The following is a 25,707-nucleotide window of genomic DNA, read 5'->3' as shown; positions in this document are numbered from 1 at the left end:
CAATAAGCAATTGCTAGTCCATCAATTCGAGATATAATTCCAGATCTTTTAGAGTGACATCATCCACATCATGACAATGATGGTAGACAAAAGTGCAGTTTCTCGTCTCCACTGCTCTGTTTTCTTCATTCCTCTTCTTAGCCACGTGAACCTGCTGACCCGTCAAAGCCGGATATGAGATCGAGTTGCCTGCACATCCTTATGAGCTCACAAGTATACAGTACCATAACAAAAAAGATGGGGTTTTTGGTATTTCAATTTTTTTAATGAAGTAATGTTAATTTTAGACTTTTTAACTTTTTCTTAACCTCTTTTTTAGCCTTTTAAAATGTTTCTTTTCTATTATATACAGGGAAAAAAGATGGGGGTTTGGGTACTTTTGAATTTTTTAATTGTATACAATGTAGAGACATAGCACACTATAATGTGACAGTGGCCACAAGATTCAAGCCTTGAACTCCTTGGATTTGAACTACCTTGCAGCCCAGTTGCCACATGTACCTGGAGGCGATCAACCAATCGTTATTCAAGCGATTCCGAATGAAGCATGATTTAGCCAATTCATCGTCAATCACCCATTTTAAAAGACACAGCTGTGCTTACGGGTTTCTCTCAGTTTGCACTTGATTTCACATTTCACTCAGAGAAATTTCCAAAATATTGACAAAGTAGCTCTCAGCATCGATTTCACTGACAAACTACAGGCCCAGATGGACCATCTAGAGTCCAGCATCTGCAGTTCACCATCACCCATCGATGTTGAAGGCTCAGGCAACCATCTATGGCGTTGTTGAGGAATCGATCAATGACATCACTGGAGTTGGTCAAAGAGGGCATCTGCAGTTTCTCCGATGCATCCCTCCTCTTTGGTCATGTGGACCTGCCGAACTTAGGGATGTCAAAGGGTTGGGTTAGGTCGGACCAGGCTGACTCTTACCTAAATGAATGTGGATGAACTGGATCTGGAAGAGCCTTCAGTTTTTTAACTTAAATTTTTTCAAACCAGACCAGACTGATTACCTTAGGGGCTGTATGACTGCAGTAACACATCGTTATTATTCTCCTAAATCTACCGAAAACAAATGAGACACATTCATATAACACTGTAATAATTCTTATATGAATCTGTCTTATTTGCAACAATGTATTACTGTTGCCAAACAGCCTCTTAGGAACCTACATTTATGTGAGAAAATGGACCAAGGGTTGAAAGTTTTTGTTGGGTTTTTGGATCTAGTTATTAAACCAAATGTAAAACCACACCAAACCCAGAAGGAAAAAGTAGGTGGATATATGTTTGTATGTGTATGTACGTATTGTTCTTTTGTGTATTCGATGCTCCAATTGTTTAAACAATTAAAAATTAGTCTTTAAAAGAACTGTTAATTGTTGCTAAAAACACTAGGAACTGTTGCTATGAACATATCATAAACCATTGCTAATGCTCATTTTTGACAACTAGTTTTTAGTGGTACATATATATATATATATATATATATATATATATATATATATATATATATATATATATATATATATATATATATATATATATATATATATATATATATATATATATATATATAGACTCAGGTCATCCAGACTTCAATTCAATTACAGCCACCCAATATAATGCATTGAGCACGTAAATAAATGCATTCCTCTACGAGTCGCTTAATGATCCACTGTGAGACGTCAGAGGATTTCTCTATGCAAAGCTGGGTGAAGAAATTCAAGGATTATATATATATATATATATATATATATATATATATATATATATATATATATATATATATATATATATATATATATATATATATATATATATATATATATATATATATATGTAAAGAAAAAGAGATATAATATATGTGTGCTTTCCAAAACTTAAACTGGTTCGACATTATACAAATGAACCTCTAGTTACTAATATTTTGATCTCGCTGCCTCTCTCTCATATATGGTAGAATAGACCCTATATGACTAAAGTACCGGAGCATTAGGCTGGACCAAGGCTTGACAAAGCCATGCTTGGGCTGACCCAAAGCCTTTATTGGCTATCCAAGCTTGGTCTGTTTAGTTATCTGGCTGGGCCTGACCATCAACTTCATGTTTATCTTGTATCCGATCCGATATCCAAGGACAGAGGGGGGATGGGGTGGGGGGGGTGAGCCTAGAACATGACCCCACCTCAGCTAATAAAAAAAAAAAGTTGCGTAATGTATTTTTTGGATTCGAGTTTAGTTTGGCCCTACCCGGATAAGTTGGACCGTTTGGCCCGCCCTTGGAAAAAATCCTCACTCCGCCCCTGCCGATATCTATCCTTATTTGAAACTCTTCACATTTCATTTTCTAATATTTGGAAACCATTGGGAATATGTCAAGAGTTTGTATGGGAGTCGATCTTCTGGCATCATGCCAAAGAATGTGGGATAAAAAAAGTATAAAGATATGTATTTGGACCAAGTCGAGCCCCCGATACCCGACCCAGGCCAGCTATCTCTGCCAATCTTTTTAACTGCCCAGTAGGTCAAATGGGTCCCAATTGTCCATCTGGTGCCTGGCCCAGTACCTACCCTCAGAGTCAAGTCATAGAATTTTGGCAGCATATATAGGACTTTTGCTAGGAAGTTTCCACTGATCTTGTGTGAGTGAGAGGTTTGCCATCATTGAGAACTTACTTGTCAGCTAATTAACATTTTTGGATCATGCATTTGAAAGAACCAAATATGGATTTTTTTGCACCCTTTAGATATGGTTAAAGTCATTCAGTGCATCAGTTTATAGTAATGTAATTAAAATATCATTAGATGCCATACAATGGAGCTAATTGGTCTTCACCTATAAAAATTAAAGACTACTTAAGATATTACTAGTACTTTTATATGGGACAATTCTAGCATGTCGAATACCCAGTGTTGTTAGGTAATTATAAAGTTAAAAATCTGTAGTTGAAAGCATCACAAACTGTTGTTGAAATCACTACAAACTATTATAAAAACACACTACCACAAACTATAAACCGTTGCTAATATCCCTTCAGTGTCTATATTTTAGCAACTAATTTTTTATTTTGAGCTATATGACCATATCTAGAATCCGTCAAATTTGAATCCACACACACATACACACACATGTTCAAATTTGTCATATGTCAGATCTTTTCTTATTACTAAAAAAAAAAAATCGGTCGCTAAAGCATGCAGCTGTATTAGCAATAGTGTGTCACATAGTACCTATTTATGGCACTTTTAGGAATGGTTTATGGTATTGTCAGTGACATTTTAAATCTTTTAGTCGTCCAACATCTATAAGATTAAAATGAATATATATGTATATTTGTTTATTTAATATTTATTTATCTATATTTATAATTATATTTATATTTATATTGGTTCTTCGTTCTTGAAAACAGTAATATTCAAAACGAATCTTGCTCTTACTAATTTTGCCTGTATTGCTAAAAATGACACAAAACTACAAAAATATCATTTGGGGCCAGAAATGCCACCACCTTCCTTGACCAGGAACTGTTCTGACGCAGTCAGGCTGGGTCTCCCCTTCTATTAATGATGAAAAAGAATACAAATAATAAAAAAAAATCAACAGAAAAAACACAATTAAGAACCAGCATCACTAAACCTCGACACTCTTGCTCACTCAGCAAAGAGATAGCCTCCAAAGACAAGTGATTTTTAACCACACTGAGGAAAACCTTCTTCTCACTATTGAGCCTACCAAAGAACCAGCATCACTCTCTTAGTTCCTTGACACGAGAACTAAGAGCATGACAGTTTGTGACTAGAGTAACATGACAGCCTTCAGGAATCCTCTATGTAAGAACAGAATCCATAATTCTGATCATGTTTGAGAAAAGAAACCTTTGTACCACCAACCTGGTTTTCCTGATTGGGGAGGCATTAAACCATAGTGAACCAGCCACTTTATAAACATTTGCAACACAAGCAGTGACCATTTCCATCCCCCACTCATCTCTACTCTGACAATGCCAAAAAGGACTGAAAATTATGGTTTGTAGCCAGATATTTATCGCCTATTTTACATATTTTCCTTATTGTTGTTCATTCATGGTTGATCTTAAGCACCTCTTTAGCACCACCTGATTTTTGGAACAGCATAGCTTCCAGATTGTGATGTTGAAGCAGGCAAGCCAACACCATCCGAATTCTTTACATGAGAACCTCTTCCTCCACCACCAGTTCCAGATAGAGAAAGAGTCCATTCTATGGAATTTATCAACCATGAATAGATGTATTGCTACATGTTCATAGCATAAGTATCCCACAAACTTTACAGGTGACCATGAATTCTAGATTTTTGGTTCACAAACTTTACAGGTTTACGATTTTCTTTAGAGCAAAGACAATCTGCACTTTGCATGAGCCTAAGTTGAAGGCAATATCCAATGCATTGCACATGTCTCCATAGATTTCGCTCAATGTGGTGCTGTATTAGAATTTCCTTAACAGACTTTCTAAGGAAAGGTTCTGCCTCCCCAAACAGATCCAATGGAATCTGCTTGAGTAAAACATCCCCCGTGGTCTTTTACTGATTTGATCAAGCAGATCCTACCTGCATAGGAAAGTGGCATTCGTTTTCATAAACTTACTCTACTTTGCATTTTTAAAACAATAAGAATCAGATCAACGTTCTCAAATTCGTTGGCTTGGGAGGGAGACCCAAATGTCGAGTAGGAAACTGTCCTAGGCTCTAGCCGAACTGATTACAAATACTTGCATTATTGCTTTGGCCCATATTGAAAGAGAAGAATGATGATTTTTGAAGGTTAATCATCATTCCAGCATGGTTCAAATAGGGAAAAAAAATTGTAGATGAAGAAAGCCAATCTTGAAGGCTTTTAAGAAAATCAAGATGTCATCAGCGTAGATTGTAGAAAAAACTCCCTCTATGCCTCTTCCAATATGTGGGACTTCAATCATTCTTCTTTCCATTTCTGCTTGCAATGTACGTGAAAATATTTTCATGACAATGAAGAATAAAAATGAATATAAAGGGTATCCTTATTTCAGACCATGAGAATATTCAAAGTATTCACCTTGATGGTCATTAATCACAAGAACATAAAAGGCATTTGTCACTACTGTCGTTACTCTTTGAGTCCAAATAGGATGAAATCCCAAATGCAACACAGCAGCTTGTAAGAAAGTCCAATTGACCCTGTCATATGCTTTTGATAGGTCTATCTTCAACATAAGCTAGTTGACCCCTAGACATTGCACATACCATCTCAAGCACAAGAAGGAGAGATTGATGGGTGTTTCTATCTTTCAAAAAACCACCTTGCATGTTTGAAATGACCCGCTTTAGTACCTTCTTCATTCTCGAAACCGTGATTCTGAAAATAAATTTCAGTACACTAGTTGCTTAACAAATTCTGAATAAAATTTAAGAGTTAAGATTATATGATTTCTGCCTAGTTTCTTAACAAACTTTCCTTTCTTAAAAAAATCTCTAATTGCGACTGTGATATTAGTCCTTACCATGTCCCAATTATTTTGAAAGAACGAATTCGGAAACCCATCCAGACCTGGTACACTATTGGAGTTGGCACCCATAACAGCCTATTACAGTTCCTCATCTGAAATGGGACTTTTGTCCGTTAAGTTTTCTTTTATAAATATGGAGTGGCCAACAGCAAGCTGATCCATAACCATTTTTGTTGAGTTGTCACTGGTAAAAAATCTTTAAAAATAAGTACATGCTGAAAGAATTGGATCCTCCTCATACAACTCCCCATCATCCATCTTCATGTGCAAGAGTCCATTTTTTTGGACATTTTCTTGAACATAGCATGAAATAGTTTGCTGTTATTATCCCTTTCTTTTAGCCATGATAACCTAACTTATTTTTTCTAATAAATTTCTTCATCTCAGAGAGCATCTGCAAGAAAACTTCTAATATGATTTTCAGAAGTGGACCAGTTATGAGAGCCAGTATCTTGCCTCTTATAAATTTCAATAAGATCCTTTTGAAGTATGCTAATTCTGGTATCAACTTTCTCAGATCTATACTTACTCCAATTACTTATTCATGGTCGTACTCTAGTCCGTTGTGCCAGAAGTTTAAGCATTATGCATCGTCTACACTCCACTCTCCATGATCTTGTAATAATGACCTTACAACTAGGTTAACACTCTTAATAAAGGAAGTAGTTAAATCTTTGTCTTCTCCTGCATGCGGTTTTAAAGATATTTAATTTACATGTAAAAGAGAAGCACTGAGTGGTCTAAAGAACTTCTTGGTTCTACCAGAAGCTGCCGGCAATATCCAACTTGCTCAATCCAAGAATTGTTAAAAAACATCTATCCAATTTACTTTGAACCAGCGCTGTCGGGCTTCAGAGATTGGTTCAAGTGAATGCTCTGTTTCTGTCCACAATCTCCCTTAGTCCAGCATCTTGAATGGATCCATTGAATGCTAAACAAGCTTGTCTAGTGGGGCAGGCCCATTTTTCAGCTCCTTGCAAACTGAATTAAAATCTTTCATGATAATACTAACTTTTGTTTATTGGCAATAATAATATCTAACATAACCAATTGGTCATTGCGAATTCTAAAGTCAGGGTGAAGATACACCCCTATTGTATCAAAGTTGAGATGGAAGCGTTATGAATATACAAGCAATCCATCTAAAATTTATTAAATTTGCAACTAGTCAATCTAAAATCAGCCTGTCTCTAAGCACAGACAATTATGGCCCAATTAAGATTTGTATCAATATTAGATTCAAAGGAAAACTCCTTGTAGCGATTGCAAAAAGATTTGAAGTTGTCTGCAATCAACATGATATCGAAACATGAAAACGATCTCAAGTTGATGAAATCGTTTTCATGTTTCGATATCATGTTGATTGCAGACAACTTCAAATCATCCATTTGCCAAAATCTTTCTAGGTTGTTAGATTAGCAAGCCCTCTAACATTCCAACTATCAAACTTCATTTGATGGCAATTGGCAACTCCTATGCATTCTATCATCTAACAAGTAATCTATTTAATTTGCTACTTATTTTAAATGTGCATTTGTCAGTGTGAATTCAAATTTTATTTTAAAATTTTATGCGAACCCTATTTTGATTTTCTGGTCATGAAATGCATGGAAGTACAAAAAATTGGGATGGGGCTAGAGCCTTTGGTGGAGTCATACGTGGGCTGGTGTAGGCAGTTGCCCACATGGTCCTATAAACTATCTTTATTTTCATTTTTACATATGATTTCAACTACTTGCTTCTTTATATACATCAGTCACCCTATAGGTATGAGATTCTTTAAATTAGTGCCCCTAAGTCCAACATTTCTAACTCTAGCTGTGACTGACCATGGTTGGAGGTGGATCTAGCTACAGCTAGCTAGATGACAAAATAATGAAGTGTCTGATAATTGATTGTATTAAGCTTTTTCTTAATCATGTAAAACATATGTTACCAATTGGCAGCTTTGCCGTTGACCGTCAGTGTCAAAATCTCAAGCAGCATTGATTGAAGAAACCATCAAGCGACATCCCATGACAATGCTGATGGCTAAAGTTCAGTTTCTCCTCCTCCACCACCCTTCCCTCCTCATTCTTCTTGACTTTTATTTGAATCCCTTGAATATTCAGGAATGGCCCGACCAATCCAGTTTTCAGACGATCTAATCGGATCATATGAAAATCCCATCAAAGGATCTGTAATGGCCCGCCAAGCAGGAAAGATGCCATGTTCTTTGAGAAAATTAATTTCTCACTACATGGATAAGCTCGCGTTAACCCGTCAACTTGTAATCTCAACCTCATCTTAGTGGGAGTACCAAATTTTTTTGACTGATTATCACTTGCTCACGTGAGCACTAACTGGTAAAATGTTACAATATTGGCTGGTGTCTAGAAATTAGTGACATAGACAGTGGATTAAATTATTTATTTGATATCTCAATAAAGCAAGGGGCTCCCTCGGCAGTTTCCCAGTAAAAAAATTACCTACTTGATATCAAAAGCAGTGGCTGCCGGATGGGCATGCAGACCAATTACATTATGATACTTGATGATATATGTTAGGTACCGGAAGACTATACTAGTGCCCACATGGGCAACTAGTGCCGAGGGAGTTATGAACTATTTGTTACACTTAGAACATGATAACTCGATTGCAAGATAATCTAAGCAAGGTTATCATTTGAGGGCAATGAGTTTCCAATTTGATCGTGTGGGTGCTATACTAGTGCAACTAGGGTGGAATCACTATGCTAGTTGATGGACATTTGGCTCTCTTCACATGGGCATGGGCATTCCAGCAGGATTTTCAGTTTTCACTCAAATTGTGAGTGACATCCTGCTCATCTAAAATTAGAGTTTTATATGGTCGGGACTGGTTATGTTTACACCTCTATGCATGAAAAATTGTGCCAGTGTGTAACAACCAAAATACCGTGTCTAAGTGAAAAAAAAAAGGACTTTCAGAATGACAAAAAGAGTTATGAACAAGTAAAAATTCCAAAATATACACTTCTTTATAAAAAAAATTCAAAAATACCCCAACCACCTTTTTTTTTTCTTTGGTAGATATTTGTGTGTACAACCTTATGCACGCAACTTGATATCAATATATGTTATTTTATGTTCCCAAGAAAGAGATATGTTCCCAAGAAAGAGATCAGGATGGGAATTTGCCCCCATAGAAGGCATATGAGAAACATCAAATGGATAAGCGCCAACCTCTTATTTAGTGGCAGTACCAAAATTTTTGAGTGAACATCACTTGAGTCACCGACCTGAGTTTGATAGTGCCCATGTGGGCACTATGATGTGATTGGAACTGAGTCCAGCTTTATCACAATATAATTTTTGACTAACTGGTAAAATGTTACTATATTAGCTGGTGTCAAATCTGAATCCTGGGGTTGGTTGGTTTGGTTTTCAGCTTGCTTTAAATGGAGTAGATCAGCTTAGTTGTGGTTAATCCAAGTTAGTAGGCTATTGAGCCAATTCTAGGATCTTCAAAGATTTAAATTTGGATTTATCATAATATATTTTTTGACTAACTGGTATTGGCAAATATGATGCACACCGACCCACCCTTCGCTCTGCTACTGCCCTTCTTACAACATAGTCCCCTCACAAAATGTTACAATGCTAGCTGGTGTCCAGAAATTAGTGACATAGACAGTGGATTAATTACTTTTAATTATTTATTTAATTACTTATTTGATATTTTAATAAAGCGAGGGGCTTCCTCGGCAGTTTCCCAGCAAAAAATTAACTACTTGATATCACAAGCAGTTGCTGCAGGAGGGGCATGCAGACCAATTACATTATTATACTTGAATAAAAAGTTATGTAATGAAAGACTATATATGCTACACTTAGAACATGATAACTCACTTGTAAAATAATCTAAGCATGGTTATCATTTGAGAGCAATGTGCTCGGCCACTGGACAGCAAAGAAACGACAATAGAAGCAAGAAAGAGGAGAAAGAAAAAGGAACGACAATACATCCTTTCTCTTTCTCCTGGCCTTGTTTGTCTTCAAGTTAGTTGGCCCTAGAGACTATGGTTGTTGTTGGTGGTGGCTTGTCTTCAGTTTAGTTGATGTAGTGGAAGCCATGCATCTCTTTCGTATCCATCACCAAATCCTCCTCTGGGGTTTCTGGTCCAGCAGAATGACCTTCTTCTTCGAGAAAATAACATGGCAATTAAGATATTTTCGTTAGTTTGCTAACCAATAATAGTACACTATTCGGAAATTTCTTTAACATAGAGCTGTGCTGTATTTGTTAACAAGAAGCAAATGGCTGATTCCTTTTACTGAAGTTGTATATCCATCTGCCATCTTTTATACTGATCTTCTACTTGGACCGCTGGCCCTTCGCAAGTCTAAGTGACGAGGACTTCTTTAACACACATGGTTATGTATCTTCTGGTGAAAGATTTGGAAAATTCGCAATGAAGTCTTCTTCCATAACACACGTTTTGATTTCCACCATTCATTGCAAACCCTCCAAACAGAGATTTTTAGCTATCGTGAAGGCTTTTTGGCTGTCGGATTGGTTCCTCGCTTCTTCTCTACTGTTTAGTCCTTTTCTTAGGTTGTACTATGGCATCCATTACTCTTTGGATGTTTTTAGTTTCATTTAATACAAGCTCTCTCTCTCGTGTGTGTGTGTGCGTGCATATATATATGTATACATATAAGTTGACAAAAGAACATACCACTTAGGTAAGGGACAAATCCATGCCTATTAAAATTCCTTTTTTTTTTGTAATTTATCAGTATCTTAAAATATATTTGGTGATAAACATATATTAAGTTGGTTATTTTTTATTTTATTAATATACCGTAATAAAGGAATGGCTCTTATAACATCAAAATTTGAATAGTAGAAAAAAACACATTTGAATAGTAGAAAAAAGCACTTTTTTATGAAAGTAATTTGAACTTAAACATTATTTAGATTAAATTAGTGTTTATAATGAACACAATAGGGGATTCACATTTTGTTCAAAACACTTTTTAGAGCAAATGTAAGAGGTCTGTTGGTCGCAAAAGTAATATATATATATATATATATATATATATATATATATATATATATATATATATATATATATATATATATATATATATATATATATATATATATATATATATATATATAAAGAAAATTAATGGTGATCTGGCTTTTCATAGTTATCCGGCCAACTAGTCATGGTAGTTCAATTTAACTTGATAGATAGTCAGGAGAAAAATAAAAAGAAAAGAGTCATGTATGTTTTCATTATCTATGATTAGTTATACACATACACACACACAAAATATATAAATATATATATATGTGTGTGTGCGTGTGTGTGTGCATAACTTATAAATGCACAGACACACACACACACACGTTTATATATATATATATATATATATATATATATATATATATATATATATATATATATATATATATATATATATATATATATATATATATATATATATATATATATATAATTTTCAATGACATTGCTATCACTTTTATAGCAAAAAAGATTGAGAAAAGTCCTATCATGTAAATTAATTGTTTTTATTCAACAAGGTGGTTCCCCTCTTTTTTTATTTCTGCACCACTGAAAGTGAAAGTGTTGTGGAAGAAAGAAATAAAGTGACAGCTCCATGCCTTTTGAGTTCTTATGCATGTCTAGAGAGAGGCAGAGAGAGCAAACAGAAAGATGGGAATTCATTCCGGCAAGAGCTAGTGATGATCCATGACCATGAAGATTCATGAGGTCCATGGTGTAGGTACTGTGAATAGAGGGAAGTTGGTCGACCACGGCTGGGCATCTTTCACATGTGGTTTCATTAGCATATCAGTTTTCTATATGCTTTTGTGGTGATTCTGATTTGTGTTGAAGTCGATGATATAGGAGAATTCCTACATAAAAAGGGACAAAAATTTGTGGAAACTTGTTCTTCTGCTTGAAAAGTTATATTTTGCACTTGGTGAATCATATAAAAAAGACGGTCAACTGCTTGTGATGTAACAGATTTGGATTTTTTCTTGTTGTCATGGTTCATAATTCCTGTTCTTCCATAGCCACCATATTGCTAGCGGAAACACAATCTTCCAACTTCACATAAGTATTTTGATTCCAACGTCATTGCCACCAAGTCCGCAGGGTGGTTCCTCTCTTTTTTTACTTGCCTATGCGTGGTGGAAGAAAAAAATAAAGTAACAGGTCCATGCCTTTTGAGTTCTCATGCATGTACAGAGAGAGAGAGGGAAAGATATGGGTCTTACCTGTTTTATTTTTATTTTATTCTCCCAAGTACTTTTCTAGGAAATGGAACATGGATTAAACAATGCGCCAACCTGTTAAGTTCAAAGAAAAAGATGGCTTATTTTTTGAAATTATAGGGTTGTACAAAAGGCTAAGCACTGAGCCGAGTAGCAAATGAATACTTAGGTACCCAGCCCATATTGAGTCGGGCCTAGGGCAGCCTTTTGACCCAAGGGCCTGACCGATAAATACTTTCCACCTCAGACCTGCTTTAGCAAAAGAAGTGAAGTATGCAACTTTAGTTTGAAAGCGGAAAGTGATTCAGGATGTAGTGGATCCTTCAGGTCCATTTTTCAACAGTGCCGAGGACTAATCTGTCATGACATAATCAAGATGATTGAAGTTTTCTTCGGAATAAAAAGAATGGTGAAGAGGTTTAATAACACTGTGATTGTTCTGATTCTCAAGATAAAAGGAGCTACAAGTGTACTCCAGTAGTGACTTATTTCCACATGTAACTTCTTATATAAGGTCATTTCAATGGTGGTCACTCTTAGGGAGGCTTGAGGCAACGCAAATGCAATTCCATCTCACCTTATCTTTTCATTGTTGTCAAATAAATTTTTCGTTGACCTATTCTATCACCTGTTTGGATGGAGAGAAAGTAGGATAGAAAGGACAAAAATGGAAAGGGAAAGAAAGGAATTGGGAAGAAAAGGACAAGAAAGAAAATGGAAGGAAACAAATCATTATAAAATTGCAGATGTCCAACCAAGCACTACGAGATTTACCTGAGCTTAACCATTGGAAGATGCTATCAACTTTTCTTCATTTTGATGGTTACTGGTTACACAAAGGAATACGTGACTCGGTTCGGCCGCATGTTTCTTTTCTCCACAATTTCTAAATCCAAATCCTTCCCTTCATCAGCAGCGACCTTAACTATGACTTCCATTATAAATACCAACACATTTCTCCTTAATACAGCAACCTTTCAGCGCTCACCATGGCTGCCTTCTTCTCCTCTATAGCATTCCGCCTCCTCCAGCTGCTTCTACTTGCAGTGCTACCTAACCCTACCAGCATCTTCGCTTTCAGACCTCTCCGGTTCTCCAAAGACCTCATTCATCGAAACTCATCACCCTCTCCTCTCTATGACCCCTCATTCACTCTAGCTTAATGAGCCGAGCAGGCAGCTCTGCACTCCATGTTGCATTCCCACCGCATCGCTTCACGGTTTGGCAATACCACCAGCATGATCTCCAGCCCCGTGATGCCTGGTCCCAGTGAGTTTCTCGTGAAACTCTCACTAGGTACCCCATCCAGCCTGTACTGGGCCATTATAGACACTGGTAGCGACCTCATATGGACAACATGCCGCCATTGTGACAATTGCCCCATCCAAACACCAGTGTTTGATCCACTTCAGTCATCCACCTACAAGAACCAGAGATGCTTCACCAGCTTTTGCACGATATTGCCCCAGTATGGTGCACCAGCAACCAACTTTGCTGGCTCAGATATTCCAATGGAGACAAATCCACAATAGAAGGGATTCTAGCCTCCGAGACGCTCTTGTTTGATGATGGTGCCAGTAATGTCAAGCTTCCAGGAATTGTCTTTGGTTGCGTTCATAGTAAAGGCAATCCTAATCCTGCCTTGCTTAAAGTTCTTGGCCTTGTTGGCCTCAGCGGTGGTCCTCTCTCACTTGTTAATCAGATTGGCTCTTTTATTGATAAGAAATTTGCTTATTGTCTTCCTCCCTATAGCAATGAAAACAATTCCATGGGACAGCTCAAATTTGGTGAGGATGCCGAGTTTTCAGGCAGGGAAGAAGTTCAAGAAACTCCGATGGCACCAGGTGGTTCTCAGGGCACGTATTATGTTCTCAACCTAACTGACATAAGCGTCGGGGGCAACAGACTCAACATACAATTTGGTGGTTCAAAGACGACTGCATTCTTGGGAGATGCCAGATCGATCATCATAGACTCGGGCACCACGCTCACTTTTCTTGCTATGAATGTGTATGGTCAAGTAGTAAATGTGGTGGCTAATGTCATAAACCATGAACACTTCTATCGTCCTGAGAAAGATTTACTTTGTTAAGATGTACAGAATAATGGTGATCCATATGAAGGGTTGCTGGAGATGACCTTTCATTTTGCTAATGCAGACTGGAAGCTGCCACCTTCAAACATCTTTGTAATGTTTAGAAGTGGAATCGCCTGCTTAGCCATTGAAGGCGGAGAGATGCCCATGTTCGGGAATGCTGCACAGCAGAACATGCATGTCAAGTATGATCTGGGCAACAGACTGCTTTCTTTTGCACCAACCGAATGTACCCAGGTATATATATATATATATATATGTATATATATATATATATATATGTATATATATATATATATGTTAGTTTCTATTGTGATGATCATTGTGGTTCTCTGTATTGGTCTACTATTGGCAGCTTCGGACGCTGCTTAATTGTGTATTATATCAATGGGAAGTCTGAGTGCCATGTAGTCGATGGTGTTACTTTTCCATGTTCAATAAATATATGTTTTTTCTTTTAAAGATGTTTCCTCTCCATTTAAGCTTAAAGGTTAATTTTGAATATTTGCTATGGCTTTAACAGTTGTTAATGCCCACAATCCTGTTGCTAATAAGTATTTGTTACAGTCAAAGCTCCATCACTACAAGTCCCCTTGCCTAAACTATCATCGATGAAAGTGGCCATGGAATGTGCCAATACTTTATTGTAACTTTTACGATGGAATTTTCGATCATATAATGCAATGTGTTCTGTGTGATGGTTATATATGTTGTTTAATACTTGAGAGTGAAGTCTTATTTAGTACTCTGAAAAGATGGTCAAGTGCTTCTGATGTTACAGATTTGAATTTTTTGTTGTCATGTGTTGAAATGGGAGAAAGAAAAAGAACCAAGAAACAAACACTGATTTCTACGTGGCTCGGTTCATAGACCTATATCCACGATGAATGCCAGACCAGCTGCTCCTTTAATTTTCTTTGTTTCCTTATTTTCTTTCTTTGCTTTACAAGTATATATAAGATACATGTGATCGTTGGTAGGCTTTACATACAAAACTCGAAATTATCGTGGAAAGAATGTTACTAACGTATATTGCAGAAATTCTTCCTACGTTCAAATTATTTTCCATAAGGCAAGAATGAGAATGATCCATTGAGCATGCTGCACTGGACGTAATGCCCACTTTCAACAATTCCCTTCAAGTGGGGCGTAGAGATTCAAGTAGACCCACTTGCTTTTAATATCATCAAATTGCTTTGAAGAAGGTTCTTTAGTAAACCCATCGGCCAGCTGCTCTGTGCTCCTACTATATGTAATTTCAATATCTCCTTTTTAGAACTTTTCACGTACATAATGACAATCAATTTCTATGTGTTTGGTATGTTCATGAAAATTGAATTTCCAGCTATATGAATTGCAGCTTCATTGTCATAGTGCATAGGAATGGGAGAGTTGATAACAAATCCAAGCTCTTGGATGAGTGATTTTATTCAAATGAGCTCGCTTGAGGTAGTCGCCATTGCCCTGTATTATGCCTCAGCACTGGATCTAAAAATAGTATGTTGTTTCTTGCTTTTCCAAGAAACCTGGTTTTCGCCAACATAAACGCAATAACCTGTCATAGATCTTTTATCTGAAGCACCGGCCGAGTTTGCATCCGAGTAACATCATATATTAACATTCCCATTCACTTTGTACCACAAACCTTGCCCTGGAGTCTTTTTTAAGTATTTGAGAATTCTTTCAACTGCTTTGACGTGAACTGCTTTAAGAGAACACATATGTTGGCTTACCAAGCTGATGGCATAATTGATGTCAGGTCGTGTGACAATGAGATATATTAACTTTCCCATAAGTCTTTGATAGCTTGTCACATTTTCAATAGGGTCACCTTTGGTGTTATCAAGTTTAGGGTACACTTCTATGGGTGTGTCTGCTGGCCTAATAATTGTTTTTCTTGTTTCTTTAAGTAAATCAAGTATGTACTTGCATTGGTTCAACAAGATTCTTTCTTGGACCTAGCAATTTTGATCCCTAAAAGGTATTTTAGTCGCCCCAGGTCCTTGATCCCAAAAGTATTGCGAAGATACCACTTGGTTATCCCTTGTTTGTCATTGCCTATAATTATTGTGTTATCCACATAAATCAATACAACAACAATTTTATCGTAGATCTTTTGATGAAAACTGAATTATATGAATAGCATATGGTGAATTTTTTGTTCTCCAATGCATCGTTCAATTTTTGGTACCATGCTCTAGGAGATTGCTTCAATCCATAAATTGACTTCTTGAGCCTGCAAACAAGATTTGGAGTACATTCCATAGGGTGGCTTGGTGGCAGGTATACTTTTTCTTGAAGGTCACCTTGTAGAAAAGCTTTCTTCACATCTAATTGAAATAATGGCCATTCAAAATTGCAAGCAATGGATAGGAGAATTCTGATGGTGGTCATTTTTGCTACAGGAGCAAAAGTTTCTTCATAGTCTAACCCTTGTGTTTGAATATACCCTTTAGCAACAAGATGTGCCTTATGACGTTCAATAGGGCCATCACTCTTGTACTTGGTTTTAAAGAACCACTTTCACCCAACTGCACGTTTTCCCACTGGGAGAGTAACTAGTTCCAATGTATGATTTTTGTGTAGAGCATTTAACTCTTCATGCATGGCTTCAACCCATATCTTTTGGTCTTTGGCTTCCTGGTAAGTAGTAGGATCTCTTTGCTTTTCAATATGACTGAGGAAGGCCACGTGGTGTTTGGGGTGGTTGCAAAAACTCAAAATTTTTTCTAAAGGATGAGTAACACCAATGTAGGTGACAAAGCCTTCCAAATGTCTAGGTAGCTGAATGTTTCAAGAATATTTTTAGAATGGGTTCAGGGGGGTGAGATTCTAAGGTCTCCAAGTAAGGTTCAATAGGATCTATAGCTCCAATTCCAATGTATTGATCTACTTGAGGTTCAAGAGAGACTTAGGTGTTGCTTCTATCACATTCAAGGTTTTCAATGGTCTCTCTTTCTTCAGGGTCACTACGGTGATGGATTATGGTGATATCAAAATAATTGTACTGCAGATTGTTAGGCATGACCATGTTGTTGTGCTTGAAACTATCCTCTCCTTGCATTGCATAGTGAGAGAAATATGTACTTTTTTCCTCAAATAGTACATCGCAAAAGAAATGAATATGCTTGGTGGTGACATCATCACATTTGAATCCTTTTTTTGTAGATGAGTAGCCCAAGAAAATGCATTTTTTTCCTCTGTGATTGGGTTTGTCTGCAGCTTTATTCTTAACATGGACAATGCATCCAAAAATTGTCATGTGGTCAACTTTAAATTTCCTTTTCATGAGGACTTCCAAAGGACTTTGTCCAGCAAGAATTCCTGTGGGTGTGCGATTGATAGTATGACAAGCTTTCAAAACTGCGTCACTCCAAAATCTCTGAGAAACAATTATATCAAACAATAAAGACCTAGTCATTTCTAGAAGGTGACAATTTTTCCATTCTATCACCCCATTTTGTTGGGGTGTATCAACAAAAGTGAATTGATGGTCCGTCCTGCTTTCTTTTTTAAATTGTTCAAAAATTTGGTTTTTATATTCAGTACCATTGTCAGATCGAAGACATTTTATATATGTTTCAAATTGAGTTCCAACCATTTTGCAAAATTATAAAATTTTTTCAAAAACTTCATCCTTGTTTTTAGCAAATAAATCCAAGTGGTTTTTGATAAAACATCAATAAGAGTGAGATAATAATCAAAATTTGAGTATGAGTTCACCAGGGCCAGCCCCCACAAATCAGAATGCACTTGATCTAAAGGAGACATAGCATTATTTAAATATTCATGGAATGCATGTCTAGACATTTTAGCATACTTGCAAGTTTCATAAACATGTCAGTCATAATTCAAATTTGATAATAAAATAGTCAAGGCACGACATGATGGGTGGCTAAGTCTCTGGTGCCAAAGTCCCCCTTCTCGATTGATTTGGGCAGTCAAGGCACACTCATTAATTTTCAACACATATAGCCCGTTTTCTTGAGTTTCCTCACTAATCTTGCTCTGCAGTATCATTTTGCTGCTCTTTACCATGATGATCCTTTACATTTTTAAGAAGTTCATTTATTTTTTCCAGCAGCTGAGGAAGATCCAAAGTATCCAAAGTTTTGGCTGCAACTTTGGCTACGACAGTGGTGCTTTCTTTTTTTTTTTTTTTGGCCTCGTGGTTGTTGGTTTTTCATGGAGGAACCAACACCTTTCCTTGGTATGACCCTCCTTTTTACAATGAGAACATAATCGTCTTGGATGGTTCTTCCACTTGTTTTCACTATTTTTATCAACTCCATAAAAGGCAACCTGTTCTACATTACCAGAGTTGTCCTTTGGAGGATCGAAATTTTGAAGCATTACCTTTTTTCTAGATTCATCTCTCATAAGCATAGACCAAACAGTGGGAAGAGAAGGAAGTTCCAGGGGCATTAAAATCTAGCTTCAGATGGGTTCATACTCTGGGCCAAGGGTCACAAGAAGTTCAAAAAATTTCTGTTGTTCTCGCTTTTTTTTTCCTGGATCTAAATAGGTGGATTTGAAGCCTTGCAACTAGAAACAATCTATTCATGTAAATGTTTATTCATAGCGTTTCTCTCCCTGCAAAGAGCTGATTTCTTTCTTGCACTATAGCACTGCGATCATTTTGCACAAGAGAAGTTCTATGGGCATTGTCAGGCATTTCTTCAAATTCATGTTGGTAGAACTCCTTTATTATTTTCACCTAGTGATTGGACACTTGACCTTCTTTTTTTCTTTTGCTTTGAGAAAGAGTGAACTAGAGATGGGATCGTTTTTCACCATTTTTTCTTATGTTATCTTAGATTGTCAATTTTCTCTATCCATTTTCCTTTGTCTTAATAGAAGAAAAAACAATTGCCATGACATGGAAAGCTTGAGGCAGGGGATTGAAACCTACACATCACTCAATTGGCTGCCTGGATCCAAGACAATCCATTTTCAATCAACATGAAAAAGTTTGTATTATAATTTTGTAAAAACTTTTCAAGGAAGTAAGTGATAGGGTGGTTCTACGCAGAAGTTCTCAAATTTCATATACTAAATCTCTAAGATCAGTGTTGATGAGGAGAGCAATTTGTTGATATGTTTGCATTCCCAAAATTTACTTTGATTTTTGAATTGCTTCAGCAATATAAAATTTTATTTTTGAAATGAGAGAGAAAGGGAATGACCCACTTGTATGAAGATTGACCGTTCTCGGCGTGTTTACGAGGATAACTAATCCAATGGCTATACTTATTCTTGATGCATTTCACTTTTGCTTGAACATCTTTTTTCTTCTAAATATGGTGTGGTGTTTGGAGAAAATGTTGAAGATTTGATGTTTCAAATTTTTGAGAAAGTTTTAAAGAATACTTTAAGAGCATAATCCATTTTCATTTGAGAGATTTTGAATTGAGAAATCTTTGCAAATATTATTTAGAAACCTTTGGAAGATAATATGGGTATTTTAATGATCATTTTTTAATGTTGATTTAGTGTCCTCTTAAGAACTTAAGTAAATTTAAGATTTTCTTCTAATTCGGTATTACATAGCTAGAGCCTGATTTCATAGCTAGAGCTTCATTTCATGTCACTTAAAAATGTATGAATCCATTGACCTTATATAATTGGAAGCAAATTATTTATTTCTACTATAACATTTATCTAAAAGAATTTTTACCATCACATACATCTAAGTTTCCCACATTTATTTACATAATTGTCTTAAATATTCTTATGAAGAGAGACAAATTTTTGAAAATGGAATGAGGTTGTAGACTATCAAGCATGATTCTAATATTAGATCATTAATTGATTGGTCTCAATGAAGTTGATAAACAAATATTAAAATCTTAGACCTTAGTGAAGAGGTGTTTGAAAAAATGTGTTTGAAAAAATTGAAAGAAATGAAAAGAAAATAAAGAGGAAATGATTCTTAGTAAAGTCTTATTTTTAAAAGAGAGGAACTTGGGCTCATGCAAGAGGCTAAACTAAGTTTCCAAAGCTTCATTGAAGATGGTTCTTGCTTTCAAAATTCTTTTGGAAACATGAAATGGAGAACAACAAAAGAAAGTTCTTATTGGGATCCCCAATTGGGTGATTAAGAAAAAAGTTAAACGTGAGAATGTCATGAGGATGCATTTTTTAACATGTACACTGAAAGGCTTTTTCAGGTTAGACAAATCCTAACATCAAAATCAACATAATAATGAAGAAATTCCAACCCAAACGCTCATTCTTACTGTTTATTTGCATATTAATTAAAAAAAATTAGTTTACTATGCATGAACATCATCTCAAACATGAACAATTAACAACATGAACGATTAACAAAGAAATGTAAAAAGCATATTTCAGAAATGAAATTTATTTCACCTTGCTCATATTCCTGATCCACTCAAGAGTAGCCCTACCATGTGTGGCAGCTGGCCGGGCTTGCGTGAGGGGGGGCAAAATGCCTTCCTTACTGGCTTGTTTTGGACGAATAAGGTGTGGCTTTTGTTTCCCTAGCCTCTAAAATGTCACACTCATAAAAAAAAACATAAAAATTATTTTTTGAAACGTATATTTTAAAGGGAAAAATTGTCTATTGTTACTCCGTTTTGAGTGATTTCGTGCTCGTTTTAGATCCAGATCGGCTTGATTCATCATCGACACGTTCTAGTCGATGATCGAGGCTTGGATCAAGGATTAGGTGAGTGGTTTAAGCTCAAAACACATTTTTGGCATGAGAATGTGACACAAAACAAAGGGAAGGTTTGTGCATGCACGCGTAGTGCTCGATAGCATCGAAATTTGTTGTTTTGGTCTCGACTTTGAATTTTGAGTTTGAAATTCTTGAAATGGATTTAAACTTTGGTTTTGGATCTAATTTAGATCCAAGAGTGGCTTTATGGGTCTGTTTTCCTAGTTTGGACTTAATTTTGTTCGTGGGGTTTAGTTACCAACTTTGGCTTTGTATTTCAGATCAAGGTCTGCATTTTAGATCTAGGACATGGATTTGGATTTGAATCTTGGTCTAAAGTTAGATTTTAGACTTGAATCTTGCGTTTCGACTTAGACATGGGTCTAGAGATCCATTTTGGATTGAGTAGTCGTGAATTGGACTTTGGTATGGATATAGAAGTCTGTTTGGGTCTAGGGTTGGGCTCAGGTCTAAAATTAAATCCAAATCATTGTAAAAATGGTTTGACTAACTGAGAATCTGGTTTGAGTAATATAGTCTTTTGGAAAAAATTGAGTTGATGACATGATATTTTCTGATTTTTACTCGACATGTGTAGTCATTGATTAATCAAATATTCTAGCGAAAATGGCAGTAATATTGGCAGCACAAATGGAGTCGGATGAGTATGAAAATTTGTATCTTTTGAAGTAGTCTGCAGAAAGGAATTCACTTTATGCTTTCATGCTTGTGGAATTAAGAATATATTCTTCTGCACCAGGTAAGTTGTGCGTTGTTGTTCTTGTGGTGAAAACAGTTGAAAACGTAGAAATGGCTTGTCATGGAAAAGATCCCGATAGGTATGCCAGTCCAGCCAGAAAATAATCCAACACTTATAAATGAATTGTTTATCATAGGAACAAAAGTTATAACTTTTGTCACCTATAAGTACAATGGGGTTTTATTTGGTCATAATTGTGTGTTTCTGGTTAGAATATTAGAAACAACACATTTTGTTTATCTTTCACTATCTATTCTCTTAGTCCGACTACATTTGATCATTTCGAGGCCTTTTTCTGTGTGAAACTGACAATTCTCATAATGATGTCATGTTAATTCTTTTCAAATACGAGGTTGAAGTTCTATTTGAGTTGATGTCAAAGGTGTTGTTGCAAGAGGGCATCTTAGATTATCTTGAAAGGACAGTGTGGATACATATAAGGTAGTTTGGTGGTATTTGCGACATTTATTTTTACAGACGAATCCTAATTTGACATTTGGTTTCTTCAGAGTTGTCAAAGACTCAAAGGTGGCATATTATTTGAAGTGATAATGTCGTACACATTTAAATTAGTTCTTCATGTATTTATGTATTACATATAGCTATTTATCTACGTATTTATATCTATCTTTTAATGCATGTTTATTTATATTTTTATACACATGCTATCTTGCATATGCTATGGTGATCATACTCCATAGTGCCTCTACCATCTTTCTTCTTAATCTATAAAGGTTTCACGAGTCACTTTTCTAATAGTGTGTCTTGTAAGTTATAGCTAAGTCAAAGAGAATATCCAATGTTTTTAGTAGGTGCAGCTACAAAGTATTCTACATTTCAAGGATGTTTTTTTCACATAGCATCTGCTCGTTGTGTTTTGGATATTCATTTGTTGATTAATTCCTTTGGGTCCTTGAAAATGGCTGCAGTAGATTGTGGTTAACCGTTAACCTATGTAATCTTATAACTCTTTGACAATCTTTAATAAGCCATTCAATATGGTTTCAAATTCTAATATTTGGTCACTTCTCTCTCTCCCGTGTTTTACATGATGGCCAATATTTTTGTATGATAATTGTGCTAATTTTTTTAGTATAAGTTTCGGATATGGTTTTACAAATTGCTCTATATATGAGATGGCTGCACATCGTCCAGCATTCAAAGCTTTTGTAAGACCTACTCTCTTTGATCCATTCCACATACTTTGTATGCATGAACATATTTATTTGAAAATCAATACAATCTACTTATTTATTTAGAATTTTATGACTTTGTACTTTTTGATATGCCACCTTATACTGAACAACTTCAAGGCTTTCCTCCTGCAACACATGGGTAAGATGATTATTCATAGTCTCATTACTATGTAGCACTGGTATGGATGTAAGAATTCCTCTTTGCTGATGTCCGTGCCCTAATTGCTGCTCATAGAGCATCCAAGATCTGTTGGGCTTATAGATTTTATACGTCCTTTGCCTTCTTGCTGTTTTTAGTAACCTTACTTGGGGTAATGCTGATTTTATTTCTAGAATGGTGTTACAGGTGGCCAACGCACTAAACAAGTAGAATGTAGTGGTGAAATTATAAATATTATTCTTAAGACTAATGTAATCTACTTACTACTTAGTATAGTTGTTGAAACACACAGTTGCTGTTCGAGACATGGTGCATTTGCAAAGAGCTGCCTCTCTTTTATGTAACAATATATATTCTCATGATCTGATTTGTAAACTACTTCGCTTCTAATACCTTAAGACTGTAACAGTTTGAATTTAAGAATTTCCTTCTTTTCTTTGTACTTTCATCAGTATCAAGTCAATTTTAGTAGGAACTTGCATTTTGTCCCTTGATGACATGAAGCTGGTTTTGACTTAGTTGATCATGAGTTAATTTCTCTTCTAGAGAACATCTGAGTCATCTCATCAGATCTGAACTAGTTATGGTCCTATCAGGCACTGCAGATGTGGATGTCCGCAAGGAGCGGAGAGTTAACCAAGACCTAAACTCGATGGGCATGATTGATTCACAGAAGCTTGTCCATTCAAAGGTGCATGCTAGATTAGTTTCTTCCTCCTGTAGAAGCTTGTCCTATCGATTGAGGCTGGTTAGTGCTTTGTGCTGAAAACTGATTTATTCTTTGATCTTGTAGGCAGAAGTTAATGTGGAAATCAAGAAGCTTACTGCCCGCCCAACATTGTTGAAGGAAACCCTTGCTTGGATTACATCAAATACATCATTTTTCCATGGTTGGGAAGTTTGAAGTAGAACAGGAGGAAAGAATGGTGGAAACAAGTAAATTTTAACGATTCTTTCTTTTAAAATGCATTCTTAATTCAGACTTGGTAGGGATGTCTAATCTGAATCTGTCATTTCTATCCATGTAAATTTCCAGATTTACAATGATTTGCAACAGTTTTCTCAACATGGGCACATCATTGGATAAGAGCTGGGAATAACCTGTCCCTAGGCCTGGGCATCTGGCCGGCGCCCGACGCCCGAAACCCGAGCCCGGGCCTGGCTCGATGCTCAAAACCCAAGCTTGGGCTTGACCCTATTAATATATATATATATATATATATATATATTAAATACAAAATACATTTTAATAATAATATATATATTATTATTAAATAAAAATAATATAAAAAATTTAATCGGGCTGACCCGGGCTTGTTTTTTCAGGCCCGGGATCAAGCGGATACCCAGCACCAGGGCAGGATGCCCAGGCTTTCCTGTCCTTGCACTTCTAAAATGTCGGCAGGTGATCAGAGGCCACTGGCAACGACCATTCAAAGTTTTTTCCTACAATGCAAAGGACAAGTGCGAGTCTTGGTTTTTGCAAGGGTATGAGTATTGGCAATGGCAATAGGGTTATTGGGCATTGCCAATAGCTTGTTTTGTTGTTGTGGTTGCATTTGTTCACCAGGGATCTGATCAGGCCGGGACTCCTTTCATCCGACCTTAAATCTACAATTTTTAATGTATGTGTATTTAAGATCCATGTTACATAAATCTTTAGTTGTTTAAGCAGAGGATCTTTTAAAACACAATTTTTAATGGAGCATTAAAAGCTATCAAATACAACTTAAAGTAGAAATGGGGATCAAAGATTGAGAGCATCAATCTCTCAAATCAACCAGACATAAGAACACCAGCCATGGATGCACAATTTTCTTCGTCACTTTCTATGCAAATTAATTGCTAGCATTTTTTTCTAAATCTTAACCCAAAAAAATGTTATCAATTAAACATTGGCATTATTTGGGTCAAATGACTGACAAATTAATAAGGTTTTTATTCGGTAATTAATGACAGCCAGGCCCAATAGCATTCCACTGACCTTGATTTCTGTGTTAAGGCAGAACCAATTACAATTAAAATTAAAATATAGAGCTCTTGCCTAGTGACTGAGCCTATTCTGTATAAGGTTTCTCACAATTGCAGGTTCATTCAAATTCAACTGAGTCATCCTCAGTGGCAGAATGGCTGTCGCCTCTCAAACTTTAGTTATGTTCATGTTAATAATTTCATATATTTAAGGCAGCTGCTTATGCAGTAGGATGGTTATTTTGTTATTTTGTATCATTAAAAGCTGCTGTAAAAAGGTGCATTCCATCGCTAAATGCCATGATTCAAACAACTGGTCATTGCACATGCAGTGATGGTTTTTATCCACCAAAAAAGAAAAACATGTAGATAGCCATCTGGTTTCAATTCCATTATACATTATATATATATAGTACTTGTAAGTTTTAGTCACCAGAAATTAAATTGTATCGGTTCGTCTTAATTGGATGTTCGGCGTACTTTTATTTGAATCCCTTGAATATTCAGGAAATTAGTGACATATACAGTGGATTAAATTATTGATTTAATTAACGATTTGATATCTCAATAAAGCGAGGGGCTCCCTCGGCAGTTTCCCATAAAAAAAAATTACCTACTTGATATCACAAGCAGTGGCTGCCGGATGGGCATGCAGACCAATTACATTTCCATTTGTGCGATGGAAAATGCCATCCATTGACTTGATAACCAGATCTCAAAAGCAGCCGGCTTCCCATTTGGATTGGAGAATTTGTGTGTACAACCTTGTGCACACAACTCGATATTAATATATGCTATTTTATGTTCCCAATGAAGAGACCAGGATAGTCATTTGCCTCCGTAAAGGCCATATGAGGAACATGAAATGGTAACTGGTCCGGTCCGGCCATATATGTGTCAAAACAGCATGACTGGACCATTGACACAGGACGCAGCCGAGGTTCTTGGATTGCCTTTTTGACAAGTAGCGACCTATGTAACAATGGCATGGTTACGGGTGCAGGTGTGGATACGAGTATAGGTACGGTGTTTTCGTAAA

The 25,707-nt window shown here is 36.2% G+C and overlaps 1 protein-coding gene across 1 annotated transcript; it reads left to right on the top strand.

The window, feature by feature from the left end:
- The first annotated feature begins 13,060 nt into the window (after nucleotides 1–13,060).
- On the top strand, nucleotides 13,061–13,896 carry LOC116255256 (aspartic proteinase CDR1-like). The gene is made up of 2 exons (XM_031631030.1): nucleotides 13,061–13,272; nucleotides 13,383–13,896. The coding sequence occupies exons 1-2, from the start codon at nucleotides 13,061–13,063 to the stop codon at nucleotides 13,894–13,896; spliced, it is 726 nt and encodes a 241-aa protein (XP_031486890.1).
- The last annotated feature ends 11,811 nt before the right edge of the window (nucleotides 13,897–25,707 follow it).

The sequence above is a fragment of the Nymphaea colorata genome, chromosome 5 (assembly GCF_008831285.2).
Source record: "Nymphaea colorata isolate Beijing-Zhang1983 chromosome 5, ASM883128v2, whole genome shotgun sequence".
NCBI classification, from domain to species: Eukaryota; Viridiplantae; Streptophyta; class Magnoliopsida; order Nymphaeales; family Nymphaeaceae; genus Nymphaea; species Nymphaea colorata.
The sequence above is the reverse complement of the archived record's forward strand: the minus strand, read 5'-3'. Positions and strand labels throughout refer to the sequence as shown.

What these genes read in the sequence shown, in the direction of transcription:
- LOC116255256 (XM_031631030.1), top strand. Translation starts at nt 13,061, where the DNA reads ATGCCTGGTCCCAGTGAGTTTCTCGTGAAACTCTCACTAGGTACCCCA. An exon ending in TTTTGCACGATATTGCCCCA is followed by an intron (nt 13,273 to 13,382) that starts GTATGGTGCACC and finishes TGATGGTGCCAG; the next exon opens with TAATGTCAAGCTTCCAGGAA.